The sequence below is a fragment of the Protomyctophum bolini genome (assembly GCF_963924005.1).
Source record: "Protomyctophum bolini genome assembly, chromosome: 3".
Classification (NCBI taxonomy): Eukaryota; Metazoa; Chordata; class Actinopteri; order Myctophiformes; family Myctophidae; genus Protomyctophum; species Protomyctophum bolini.
This window is the reverse complement of record NC_137864.1, coordinates 27,141,539-27,155,889: the sequence shown is the minus strand read 5'-3', so window position 1 is coordinate 27,155,889 and position 14,351 is coordinate 27,141,539. Positions and strand designations below refer to the sequence as shown.

The following is a 14,351-nucleotide window of genomic DNA, read 5'->3' as shown; positions in this document are numbered from 1 at the left end:
TCTTTGTCTTGCTCTCCATCTACGCATCACATGCCTACCCTCCATCTTTGTCCTGCTCTCCCAACCTCAACCATTCATTCACACTTTCTCTAGCTCTTTCTCCTTCCTCCTTTGCATGTGTTCGGCCATGGGGACTACAGAGTACTGTTTGTGCTTTGAGCAGCGGTACTGTGGCAATGTTGCCATGTCTGCTCATTATAAGTGACTTTGGGCTTGTTTTTCTTTTTTCTTTTATATATTTTTATCCCACCATTTTGAAACCCATTTTTTCACCCAGTGTCAATTATCTAATGTAATCCTGGGCGCTCCTCTGCCAACCTGGGAGGGGGGGGGGGGGGGGGCAGCGGAGAGAACTCATGCTTCCTTCTATGCATCTATGCTTCTATGTCCAAGCAGCAATTCTTTTCACCTGACAAGGGAGAGTTTCCCCGGCCAGACGTAGCACGTGGAAGGAACACGTTATTCCGACCAGTTCCTTTCCCCTCCATCAGGCGCCCCGGCTGGCCAGGGGAGGTAGTTTAGAGACCAGGATTACTGCATGTTTTTTGTGAGGGTACCTACCCTCGTTTGGACTTGTTTTTCTGTGAAGTTTCATGTAAATGTTGGGTTGCGTTTTTGGGGGGCTCGTTTCTAAAGTGTAGTTGCTTATTTGGGCTTGCTTCATGGTTCAATAAGCTTGCTTCATGGTTCTCAAACATTTTCATGTCAAGGACCCCCAAATGTGGCGCCCGCTGGCCGAGTGGTCCAGGCGCAAGCCACGTACATCTAGGCTTTGGTCTGACAGCGTGTCATGTGTTCGAGTCCCGTTCATGACGACCTTTGATGCATGTCTCTCCCCTTCTCTCTCTCCCTCTTTCATGTCTATCTTCACTTGAAACTATCAATAAAGGCAGAAAAGCCAAAAATAAATATTTTATTTTTATTTTTTTAGGACCGATCCCCAAATGGTTATGTATATTGTGGTGACTGTCTGTGGTTACTAATATAATAAACAGGACCCCACTTGTGATGTCACCTGGCAGTCAATAGGGACTTTTAATGTTTGCTTTAAGCAGTGACATTGTACTAACTTAACCAGCGGGCACCCTTCACATCACACACATGTGATTTTTGCAGATCTTGTAGATAATCTATTTTCAAATAAATAGCCAATGCTTTTTTGGGGGGGCTTGTTTCTATTGGCCTGGTTGCTTGCTTGTATCTCTCACAAAATCGGGCAACACTGCACTGTGGCTGCATGGTTGCTCAGCCATGTTTAATTCAGACAGGTCTCATGGGGGAAGGTGACGGTGTGTGGGGATTGGAGGTGGTGGAGTAGGTTACCCGGCCAGGGATCTGGTGTCACAGAAGCACTGGCTCAGGCAAATGTTGGAGCAAGATTGTCAGGGGGAAGGGGTGGGGGGGATTCTACGCTGTACTGTGTAGTCTGAGAACAGTAATTGCATGAGTAGTGTAAAGACTGCACAGTTAAATGCAATCATCATGTTACATAATTCATTGCCTTTTATCCCCTGACTTTTGACCCCAGAAACGCAACAAGAGTAGTTGCGGGGTGTTTTGTGTCGAGTGTGGCACAGAACTTGCGGCATGTTCTTGAGCGGAAGCTGGGATTGGAGGCAACGTCACTCCCGTTCCTCAGTACAGAGTGACACAACCATGGATGATAGATTGAATGGCTGTCATTGACATTAACACGTGTCATGCTAGTGGACACGATGCGTGGGCGTGACTTAATGTGGGGAAATCTCTTGCTGTGCTTTCTGTTCCTGGCCGTCGGGTCACTATTGATAACATGGCTGTCGTTGATGCACGATCTGGCAGATCTGTTGAGTCAGTTACCTGACAATTACATTTTATTTAATTCATTTTTGACAGTGGATAGTCTTTGTAATTGCCTTTTGTATTTTCATTGACGGGTGGAAGAGAGAGGCCTTAATTGGAGAGAGAGAGAGTTGAGGCGGAGTGGAGGCAGTGTCAGGGAAGGGAGATGTTCTTTTCCTCTGCTAATTTCTATAAATGATTGACATGTCTACTCTTAACTTTCTGGGCTTTCATAAAAAGGTTTTTCTTAAACGTGAACATGGACTCCATTGTCTGCAGTTACCTCAAGTGCTATTGCTACTAGCTCTAATAGTTAGCTAGATACCTATACTAGCGTAGCTATACTAATGGTTTAGAATATGTTTGCTGTTTTATAAAAATTCAGCCTGGAAGACGTCTGGAATTTAGATTTGGGGAAATGGGTGAATGCCCCCAAACACTTGCCCCCAGGCTGAGCTTTTGGTTGTAGTTTTTAGAGACTGTGGTTTTGTGTCAGGAAGCCTAGTCCCCAGAGTACAGACAGTGTTTTCAAGTGGCAGTGTGATGTTTATGTAGTGCCAGGAAAAGGAAGGGGTGTGTGTGTGTGTGTGTGTGTGGGTGGGGGGGTCTTGTAATGATTGTGTATTGCAACAGTTGCCTAAAATGAAAACACAGTCCTACAGGCAAGAGGCAGGGCAGACATTCCTAGGGGGAGGGAGGGATAACAGTGAATCACCTGGTCCTTTTTGCTGTCATGATGCGTTTTGTCTGCCAGTCTTTTTCCCGTCCCCTCCTACTACTAGTGGAAGTATTAGGCGCCGAACCAATTCTGCCAGCCAACTCGCTAGTATAGTGGTCTAATCACTAGACAAATCCACACATCTCCCGGGTTCGAATCCCGCTGCCGTCACTTTTTCCCCCCGACAAGTATAGTTTTAGACCATGACGGAGGGGCGCCGTCTCTACTAAACTGGCAAACTTGAGCCATGCGAAACACCACTAGCTATGCACGCAAGTTGCCGTGTCGAGCATTGCGAAGTTTGGTAGAGCCGACTCAGCCCTGTTCGAGTTGCGACGCGATATTGACAGAATAGTAAATTATTACCCCCGCAAGGTAATGCCAACACCGAGCAATATTTATTTTCCAACACAGAATAATCTCTTCTGTGTAACACCAGATTATCCACCTCGGAGGTGGGTGCGGGGACAGAGGAACGGGCAGGCGGGTGGATGCGTGGGACTGCACGGCCAACTGGTATGAGAAAAACGGAGTCTCATTCACAACAATCTGTCTGATACAACCTCTCAGACAGACCAGAAACTACACATGAGCTTGGAGGGGGAGTTTGGTTGTTTTGTGAGTTCAGATGAGGGTCTTGTTTGTAGACTCCATTAAAATACATGGGATTGTGGACTAAAGTAGTTCTTACTCGACATAGACTCTCAAAAGTCCCTTTGCTTGTCTGTCTCCTAGAGTAAAGATATAGAGAACCGGAACTGATAGTAAGTGGTTCTTCATATTTCAAGTTGCATTTTTTCTCCATTAAGGCCAGATTGGGAGATAATTCTGTGATCCACATCAATAATGCCCCTAATATTTTTTGGTTATTCTAAATGTAGGCATTTAGCACATACCGTATATGCTCTTGTCCAAAGAGACTTTAATTAAAGTCCACAGACAGAGTAATGACTTGAGCCCTAGACAGAAAATGAGAGGGTAAATGGCCTGGGAGCCCTCGGAGCACCAGGGTGTCACAGGGACTGGGTGTAGGAGTGGATGTCTTTAAGTAAGGGTTACCATGCCCTTGATTACCGTTGTAGGTCATTACCAGTATTGTTTACCAGATGTCAATGAAGGGGAAAGGCATGAAAATGTAGGGAGGTTGAAGATCACAGTTCCAGTGAGCAAAGCGCAGGGAATTCTCAAGGTCTTATTTCTAATTCCCTTAAACTTAACTTTGGGAAAAAATGGTTCTATTGTGTTCTTTGTATTGTTTATAGAATACAATTTCTATAGATGGTAGAAATAAAAAGTTTCCTTTCCCCATATTTAATTTCTATGAATGACATAATATCCGCTCACTCTTTAGTATATATATATTTTTTTATATATTCTTCTGCGCCTTACGCCTTTTATTGTTTTTTTTGAAGGGACAGACAGTAGGCTGACAGGAAACGGGAGAGAGATGGGGGAAGACATGCAGTAAAGGCCGTGTCGGGCTCGGGAGTCGAACCCGCGGCACACTGCGACTGGATTACCAGTCGGGTGCCCAGACGGTTACGCCACCGCCTGGGCTTTAGTATAGTTTCTTATGAGCTTTTCTTTTTTAAATAAACACACAGTAGCAGTCTACCTAGAGAAACGGACGCGTTTCGGCATGTTGGCCTTCCTAAGCGTTTCATACTAGTGTATGTCTGACAAAGGTGACACATGTAGGCACATGCATGTCTACGCCAAGACTCCCCCTGAGTTGAGCGCCCCTTCTCCTAACGGTTTTTGTTCCGAACTTCCGATTGGCACATTACAGTTACAGTACCCTGATGCGTTTGTACTGAGGTTCAAATTATCTAAAGTCCAATAAAAAGGCTGTAGACATAAACTCAATGGGACCTTAAGAAATGGCATATTTAATGATTACAAAATGGGACCACGTGATATGAATATGAACAGCAAATGAAAAGCATATACGACCTGTTGGCTGTTATATTGCGAATCTATGTTGTTCCATTGACCCCCCAGAAGCAATTAAAAACGAATAAAAAATATATTGAAATATTTGAGGCACATTTTAACGATTTTCAAAAATAGCAGATCTACAAGTTCGTAGCGCGCCAGCGCGGCACTCAGTGCCGCGCTATGAGCTTGTAGATCTGCTATTTTTCAATAGCTATAAAAGTATAACATAATGCTTAAAACACCAAAGGGGGTTCCCGCTCAAAATGGGTTAAGTAATGGTTAATGCTCCAAAGGTACACCAAAGGTCTACTTTGTACCATCAACCCCCTTTACAGTACTGAGACTGCTGTCATTAGGTCATACATACATGAATGAATGAATGAAAACCTTTATTACGAATTCCGATGAATTAATTAAAAGCCTTATTTCGATCACAAAAAGTCACAGAATTAAGTGCAATATAATAAAAAATATATATTAAAAAAACAAACAAAAAACAAGGCTCACTGGCAACAAAATACTATAATTCTTTACATGTTCAAAACAGAGGAAGAAGTATAAAAGTGTTTGTTCTGCCTCTGAGTTTGTGATTCCATACAGAGCCATTTGGGATCAACTGGTTAAAGGTGACCGACAATAAATATGATCATTTCAGTTGATGTCTCTGGTCTGGAAGGGATGTCATGACTGCGACAGAAAAGAACAGTTGTCTGCTTTTGGCAGAGTGACTCACCACATTCACAGCCCATAGCGGCATCTTTCATAAACACAAGTGACACAAAAGCCTGCCTCTTTCAGTTTGTGCTAGCTTGCTGAAAATAAAACAGACAGCGTCCTCATCTTCTGTCCTCCACGTACCCATCTGCCACACTGCCACCCATCTCGAAAACCACAGCTCACAGACTTTCAGTGTACGAGTGTTATCCGTATCGCAGTCTCGGAAGACAATATATATCTACAAATAAAAGGAATTAGCTTTGGCTCCTCTGCAACAATGCTACATTTTTATCCACCTTGAAACCTGACGTCCCTATTTTGGGCAACGGCAAAAAATTACTAAAACATATAAAAATCACACCCGTGTGAAATTGTCAATGGGAATTTAATGATTGTGTAAGACGAAAATATACACTAATATGTAGTGGTTTAACGCATGATGACTACTGACAAGTGACAATGTACACAGACATACAGGTGTCAAGAATATAAGATGGGACACATCAGGGCCAACATTTTGACTTCACGCCAGACAGCAGACGAATGGTCATAGCTTTACAATGATGTCTGTCATCGTGTTCTTTAGCTTTGTCCTCTTGCATCCTTGTTTCTCTCTCTTTCCTTGGCCGAACTGACTCTGATGAATGGGTGACTTGCCTACAGTGTCAGGCTCATAAATCAACCCTTACTCTGGCAAATCAGCACGCAGCATCCATTATCGCAACCTAAACGGCAATCACACAACGGCCACAAAACAAGTTTATATAAAATATATGATTGTTGGCTAATTCATCTCTTACTCAGAGAGAGGCCGTCACGAATCACCAGTGGCACTTTAATCAGTTTGCATGAAATCTGATGAACCAATTCATATAATGTTGTTGCATTGGGCCAGTCACCTCCACTAGTTTACCCATACTGACATCAGTACATGTCATTATTTATTCACAGCTCTGGGCACACATTTCCCTGTTAATGGCTTTATTTTCAGAGGTTGCGTTTGTTTACATTTTCTCCAATGTCATAACAATGTTATAAAGATACCTGAATATTGGAGTCAATTTTGGCTAAACATCATAGCACTGTTAGTAAGTCGTGGATTTATAAATATCATTCATAAATCTAATTATTTTCCAGGAATGTCTCACACACATACATCTGCATATAGAACACACATGCTGTCTCTCATCTCTCTCACACACACACACACACACACACACACACACACGCACACACACACACACACACACACACACACACACACACACACACACACACACACACACACACACACACACACAATCTCACTCTCCATCTATTTCTTTCTCTCACACATACAGAATTAATCTGTCCTTACTCATTTTAATGGGACAGTCCCCATCAAATAGGCCAGGGGATTTATACCATTTCCAGAGCCCAATCAAACCCTTTGTTTGTCTGCTGGAAAACCATGGTACACACACACACACACACACACACACACACACACACACACACACACACATGTGCGCACGCACAGACAATATTAATATTGACGTTCATATTGTTATTTTCCTTATCGTCCTATAAGGCAGGGCTAAATCATAAAAACGTCATCAGAACTATTATGCTGTGACAAATTGTGACATTTATGACGCATACAATTCATTTCTACCACATTATCCTGTGGCAATGAGGCGCCTCCCTCCCTCTATAGATAAACCCCACCAGAAGGCTAACTGGTAGCAGGGAATCCATCTACCTTTTGACTCACGATAAGATTCTTATTTCTGAGGCAGTACATATAACACTTTGACGTTGCATGCCTCAAAAAAAACATGGTATTGACTTTATTCCTGGATTGAGCATTAGGATATAGTTGACATTTCCTCTATGAATAGGTTTAGGAGATGGATTAGCTGCAATGCTAGGAGAAGTGACTTACCAGTAACCACACTAAAGGTCTAAAAGCCTCACTAGTATTTCTTGGAATCCGTGCTGGTCCTTTCACCCAACTGGAAATTAGGCAAAGGGTGGCATGCCACGGTTTCACCAAAATCATTAGGGTTCATCCTGGAAGATGATTATGAGATATACAGTATGTGTAAAAGATGGGTCAGTCATCATGAGTCATGGTCCCATTAGATTTATATTAGAAAACTGTTCAAGTGGAAGGTTTTGCCTAAAGGTGGCATTTAAGTGGTCATAAAAATTGTTGGTATAGTAGCGGCCATCCTCTGGGGTGCATGAAGCGAATTTCATGGCAATCACCCCAATTAGACGGAGACATTGTGTCGTATTGGAACATAGGCCTAATTGTGGCACTATAGATTATAAGCCACAGCATGGTCCCCAAATTTAGTCGAGGTCATTGCCAACCCCTACTATTGACCTTGAGGAGGATGTGTACTGTGTAGTCAACCACATCTCCGATAAATGAATTTGCCAGCTTCTTGACGGTGACGAGTTTCACCGGAAGGGTTTTTCACAGGGAGATTAACACACTGTCCCTTCCAATTCTACTCACTGCTGCATCTGTGCAGGCACTCAGAACCAACCTGTAAGAGTCACTACTGCAGCAATCTGAGAATCCCATCGTCAAATATTCGGGAAAACAGCGCCTCCCCTGTCTTGAGAGACTACTACTGCAGTGACCGAGATCACCCTTCCCCTGCTAGCTTTCCACCTGCAAACATGCCATTTGGCACTGTGGAAGAATCAAACCCCTTCTTCTCTCCACGGTCGTACTGTGGTACAAAGGCCCACAAAATGGACCAGATAATTCTGTTGCTTGGGACCGAAGTAGTGAATGGATGGACCAACCAACCAACCGACTGGCCACCGTAGCCATCCTTGGAGCCCTGCTGCTGAAAATGGCAATTCAATGTTAATGGGCTAAAATGACCATTACGTTGTAGGTAATTCTGTATGATCTTAGGAACTGAGACTGTTTGAAGTCGTTTTACAAGCTAGAGAAAACATGACAATATTGTGACATGAGGTAACTGGCAACTGCTATATATATTATATATGATGTTTGGCTCACATGCGATATCACTTGTGAACAATGAAGTCATATCTCCCAGCTCTAATGCCCTCTGCGGGGGTCATGTAAGGCTGTGTCAGCTGGCTCTCATAAGATTAAAACCACTGTCTGTCTGGATGCGTAGCTTTGTCTGTCTGACTGTGACAGTGTTGACATTGTTCTTTGTCAAAAAAAATTGCTATTATTTTTCTTTGAGATTAGGTGTAGATGGTGCATTATATAATGCCTTTGGCGCATTAACGCACAATAGAGGAAACCATGCAAGACGCCAACCTGCCCATCAGGAGCCGTTAAGGGTTCAGTTCAGTTCAGTGTCTTGCTCAAGGACACCTCGACACTACAGGGGGAGGCGGGGACAGGGAAGCTAGCTTGACAGAGAGAGAACACTTGCATACAGACAGACAAATACACAGTTATTATTTTATTGTAAAGCACAACTTGTTGTTATTTAAATGTGCTATAGAAATAAAGATGGTATTGTATGGTATGGTAAGATGGACAGATACACTAACACAGACAGATGGAGAGACTTTAATGCACAAACAATGACTGTGAGGCTGTTCTATATAGAAATAGACAAATGCACAGAATTAAGACTGAGAGATAAACCAACAAATGCACACATTCAGACATTTTTAGACAAACTGAGAGACCCCTGCTTCACCCCTTCACCGATGCTCTCACGTTTGTTCAGGAAAACACCCGATAATTGCTTAAAATATTTCTTTCTTTTTTTTCATTCTCTCCTCCTCCAGCTGGTGGGAGGTCAGTTTGACCTGGAGATGAACTTCATCATCCAGGAGGAGGAGAGCGTGGTGTGCATGGTGGAGCTGCTGGAGCAGTGTGAGCCCACCTGCCAGGCGGAGGTGTGGAGCATCTTCACCGCCATCCTGAAGAAGAGTGTCCGCAACCTGCAGGCCTGCACACACGTGGGCCTCATCCAGCTGGTGCTACAGCGCATAGCCACCACCAACAGTATGATCGCAGGTGAGCTGGGCAGCTCCACTAGAACAGCAACAGTTAATCAAACTGATCAATTGAATTGATCAATCAATCATTTTATGAAACAATCGACCAATGATTGATCCCTATTTTGGGCATATTATTATAATTCTCAAAACAAATCTCAAAAGAATAGTGAAAATAGTCTACATATCTATATCTACAAACCCACACAGTGTCATACTGCGATGCGTTGTGAGCTTGTACAGATCTGCTATTTTTGCTTGACACTGTTGTGTGATCAAGTGTAACATAGGCCAAGTGGTTAATTGATTCATTATAAACATTTATATTAAAAAACGTGGGTTCTTGATTATTTGATTGAAAAAGTAATAGCAGAAACATTTTCTGCAGTGCATTAGCCACTACTAACAATATGATAGCAGGTAAGCAGGAATGGATGCAAGTTTATGGAGTTTGTTTTGTCCTCTCATTGCATAATTCATATGGTTTTATTGTTTGTTTCTGGAAGTCAGGATTTTAGTCAGCATGTAGACCTCTGACCACAGATAACCGCGTCATGCGGATATCCTTTTGTCTAATACCTGGAGCATTGAGTGCAAATTCAAGATGGTTTTGCAGAAAGTAATAACTCACAGTACAGATGCAGGCTCACAATGAATAAAACATAGAGAGACGAGCAAGCCACAAAGGAAAGTGGAGGCATTGGACTCAAGCCACTTGTGTATAATCAAAATGTTCATTTGACCTCTCCTCCCCTCCCCACCTCATCTCAACTCTGTCTCAGTCTAATAAAACTAACACTTGAATCGCCCTCTCCTCTCGACTGCACCAACATTTCATGGCTCCATTGTTCTTACCGCAGCTTGGGGTCAGTCAGGCTGAGATGCATTACAGTGTGAGGGAAAAAAACAGCCGCCCTATTCTCCCTCACTGGAGTCTCATTTGACACTGTCGGCCATCTACAAATTAGAGTGAATCTGAATTAATCCAGCAGTGTTCAGCTCAGTGAGCATTTCCCAGCCAGAACGGTAGCTGGTAAAAGTGGGCTGTTCAGTCAAGCTAGAATAATGCAGCCCAGGCAGCACGGACTGAGTGGTTGGAAATAATGTTTTAAGTCAATGTGCAGCACAGTACAATACAGAACCTATCAGTGTTAAAGCATCTACAAGCCATTACTGTAGCTACCCAGTACCCACAGTACTACTACTTCTAATAATTATAATGCCATTAATACATGTCTATAGCACCTTTTTAAAACGGAGAAATGGGGACATTAACAAGACATACTGTAGGAACAAGGAATCATGACAATATTTATTTACATTTGCTATATTTATATAGCAAAGTTTGGTTATGTCTGGGCGGCATCCTGTCAGACACTGACCTCATCAAACCCTGGTATGAAAACCAGTCAGTCCCACCTCGTGGCACGCTCCATATATGGCCAATACAGAATTAATTCCATATGCTGATCTGACCTCATGAAACCCTGTACACTCAAGACACGCTCCATATATGGCCACAACACTGACCTCATCAAACCCTGGATAGCCATACATGGAGAAGACAGCAACTCTACATCTGACCTCATGGACAACAGATTAATAGTTGAACTCCTGCTTCTTAATCCATAAAGCGCCAATCTCGTAAATTTGCTTTAGTCTGGCCACCTGCCATGCAGGTAAATCAGTGAAATGACGTAAAGTGATGTGTTGATCCGATCGAGTCGATAGGCTACTCACGTTGGCATAGAGTGTGACACTGGTGTCGAGTGTGACACTGGAGGGCGCCATCATGGATTGTGCGCACACCTACGCTCGTTCAATGTGCTTTTTTCAAAAGCTTTTATCTCCAATTCGGCGTCTCAGATGGCGTTTCTGGTCAAAACAAGGTTTATTCCACGGCCTCTGTGATGGTCGCGGTTAGGTTTTTTTCTGCATCCAGCGAGAGATCAACATCCGGTCTAGACAACAGACACACCATTATGTCAAGCGCTTTGAGTAGGCACGTAGTGCATAGAAAAGAGCTATACAATGCAATCCATTAACACAACATCCGGTCGCGGTTTGAATCTTCAAAATAAGGGTGGAACGGAGGGAAATCCTGGCAATACGAGGTGAATTCATTGATTAATCCCGGCGGGAAATGTTTTAACTGTGCTGTATTAAGAAGCTCTGAGCTCCCGCCCTCAGGGTGTCTTACTGGTACTTTTGTACTCATGTGTGCACTTGTATCTGTGTGTATTTGTGTGCATGTGTGTCATTTTCAGACCTCCTGGTGGACATGTTGGGTGTGCTGGCGAGCTACAGCATTACTGTGAAGGAGCTGAAGCTGTTCTTCAGCAAACTGCAAGGAGAGAAAGGCCAGTGGGTGAGTCTGTTTATCTGGGAAGAGCATGAGGAATGTGCTCGCCACCACTTACAATCTTCACTCCCTGTTCTTCACCCTCAACCTTCCAATGACCTCACTATAAATAAAACATGGAGAAACAATTCACATTCAATGAGCAATCCAAAGTGTTGAAAATGACCATGCAGGTCATTGTCAGGGAAATGATAGATTACATGAAATCATGTAATGTTGCTCCACGTCAACACCACAAATGCATTATACACTATAGGCCTATTGAAGTTTTCCACCGAGGAATCCCTTGTATTATCTGAAATGGAGCCCTTTTCTTTTTTCTTAACATGCTAAAAGAAGACTCAAGAATCCAAAGTAACCTCACAGCACATTACAGAACATACATAATTAGTCAGTTCACTAAGCTGAGTTGGACTGTATTAAAAACCTGAAATGGGTACAGTGCAGGTGCTGTATTGGAATGTGATTCAGTAAAACTAGGGCAGCAACACTTCTACTACTACTTCTACTACTTCACTTCACCCATTTTCAACCTATCTTCATATAATGTATGTGTATTGTCTGTCTATTCACTTAAGATGAGGTTGTGCTGATGACAGTATGCAATACTTCTGTTAAAGGCCGTCTTCACCCATGTTCAACCTATCTTCATATAATTTGTCCTCACTAATGCTCATTATAATATGGTACCATTTTTGTCTATTCACTCCATGTCTCAGAGGAGGCCTGTGGACAGTCAGTCATCAATTGGGAATCCAAGCTAATAGAAACTGCAGTCTTTCTATTCCTGAAAAGTTAGCGCGCTATATTGGAAGCCATTGTTCTCATGTGTTTAAAAAACAAAACAAAAACACAGCCTAACGATAATGTCACTGGTAGGCAGGTTTCTGAAGTGCCCTCCTATGAGACAGCCTTTTTTACCATTTTAACATGAACATTAGTGAGGACCAATGATATGAAGATAGGTTGAACATGGGTGAAGTCGGCCTTTAAGTATTGCATGCTGTCATCAGCACAACCTCATCTTAAGTGAATAGACAAAGACAATACACTACAGTACACGTGGCACTCGGCCACATTTGAGGCAGGGGTTGATCAGGCAGGGTATCTGGAGTAGAAGAGATTTGAGTGCACAGACAGATTAGTCACTAGCCTATGCTGCAGTTGAACCACTGGCACAGAAAGCGAGAGAGTGAGACAGGGAGAGACCATAGATCAATAGGCCTAATCAAGTTGTCAAGGAAATAGGCCAAACTGCTTTTGCACGTCTGCGTTTCAGCATCCCCCCCCCCCCCCCCCCCACCTCCCAGCTGACTACTACAGTACCACCTCTTCTCTGTGAAATAGTATCTCAGGAGAGAGAAAGAATGGAGAGCACTCTCCCTCTTATGTCTCTTCTAAAGTGTATTGCTCACCTCATTCTCTCCCCCACCCCTCTCTCTATAATATATATACAGCAGTATATACTGTACCTTTATATAATGTATATTATGTATATAATTTAAAATCGTTGTATTGAAACGTGACATTTCATTTCATTACAAAATTAGACCTACGTATGTGAATAAATAATGGTTTTTTTTGTGTGTTACTTACTTAGATGAAAGTTCTGTGTTACTTCAGTCGGTTGAGTGGAGTATTTTTGGAGATGCTTCAGTAGCGTCACTTAAAGTAGATGAGGAGACTGATGTCTTAGGATGTCTTTGGAATAAATCCCTCTGGAGGTTGACCTCTGATAAGAGGGAGGTAAATTTAGAACAATCAGTAAATATTTAATATCTACATATTTAATATTTTGTGTGTGTGTGTGTGTGTGTGCCTGTGTGGGGCTGCACACATCATGCTGCATATTGTACTTGGGATGCTGGTATATTTGTATACTTGCATGCATGTAATAAATATGTAACTGTGTGTAGAGATACACTATTTGTGCTTGCAGGCATAGATAGTGCATTCACGTTGACATGTGTGTGTGTGTGTGTGTGTGTGTGTGTGTGTGTGTCTTACCTTGGATCCCAGGCTTGCTTTCTAAGAAGGCCTGGGGAACGTTGAAGTGAAAAATGTGGCAGTATGGGCTGGAGACATTCCATAGCGGGGATGGGCTTACCCAGGTCCACGCATCAATATTGTCCACATTAAACTACTAACAAAGATGGCGACTGCAGAAAGTAGCGTTACATGTACCGTTTTGAAAAATAAATTTATTTGAATTACAAAAAACAAAAGCATTTGTTTATTGCGAAGGTCGCAGATAACTATGCAATCTTGCGCTTTTGTCACATAACCCACAATTCTCGTCACTTTGTCATGAAGTCGCAATTCGCGTCACACACCCCAGGCAAGCCCCCAGGTCACGAAGGCTTTCAAAAAGTAATCTCTACCAGGCATGTCTTCATAAACAAAGTCAAGCTGGAGACATGTACAACAATAACAATCAACTGGAAACCATAGTAATAGAAATCCAACAATCTCAACAAGGTTGGAAATTAAGGTCTGTCTCTACCTGGACCCCATTGTTGTGGTCCGAAGCCCCACTTGGCACACATTTTATGCCATAAAACTTGCCCGAAATATAATGTGTGTGTGTGTGTGTGTGTGTGTGTGTGTGTGTGCGCGCGCGCGCAATTCCCAGCTGATACCCTAATACAATCCCTGTTATGCCCATATATGGAGATCCTTGACTGTGATCAATATGGGAATTCCAATATATTATCATGTGACAGTCTCATGATAACCACTGTGGTTAACTTGCCACAAAGGTCACAGTTAACTATGGAATCATGTATTTCCCGTCAGTCAGTG

General features: G+C 42.7%; 1 protein-coding gene across 6 annotated transcripts in view; it reads left to right on the top strand.

Annotated features, from left to right (window-relative positions):
* The window catches only part of lrba (LPS-responsive vesicle trafficking, beach and anchor containing), a 280,974-nt gene that overhangs the window by 21,743 nt on the left and 244,880 nt on the right, over positions 1–14,351 (top strand). For all 6 annotated transcript variants that reach the window (XM_080759177.1, XM_080759176.1, XM_080759175.1 and 3 more), the window contains exons 2-3: positions 8,975–9,206; positions 11,455–11,555. In XM_080759177.1, coding sequence (XP_080615303.1) covers positions 8,975–9,206; positions 11,455–11,555 — 333 coding nt within the window. The remainder of the gene's footprint in view (positions 1–8,974; positions 9,207–11,454; positions 11,556–14,351) is intronic.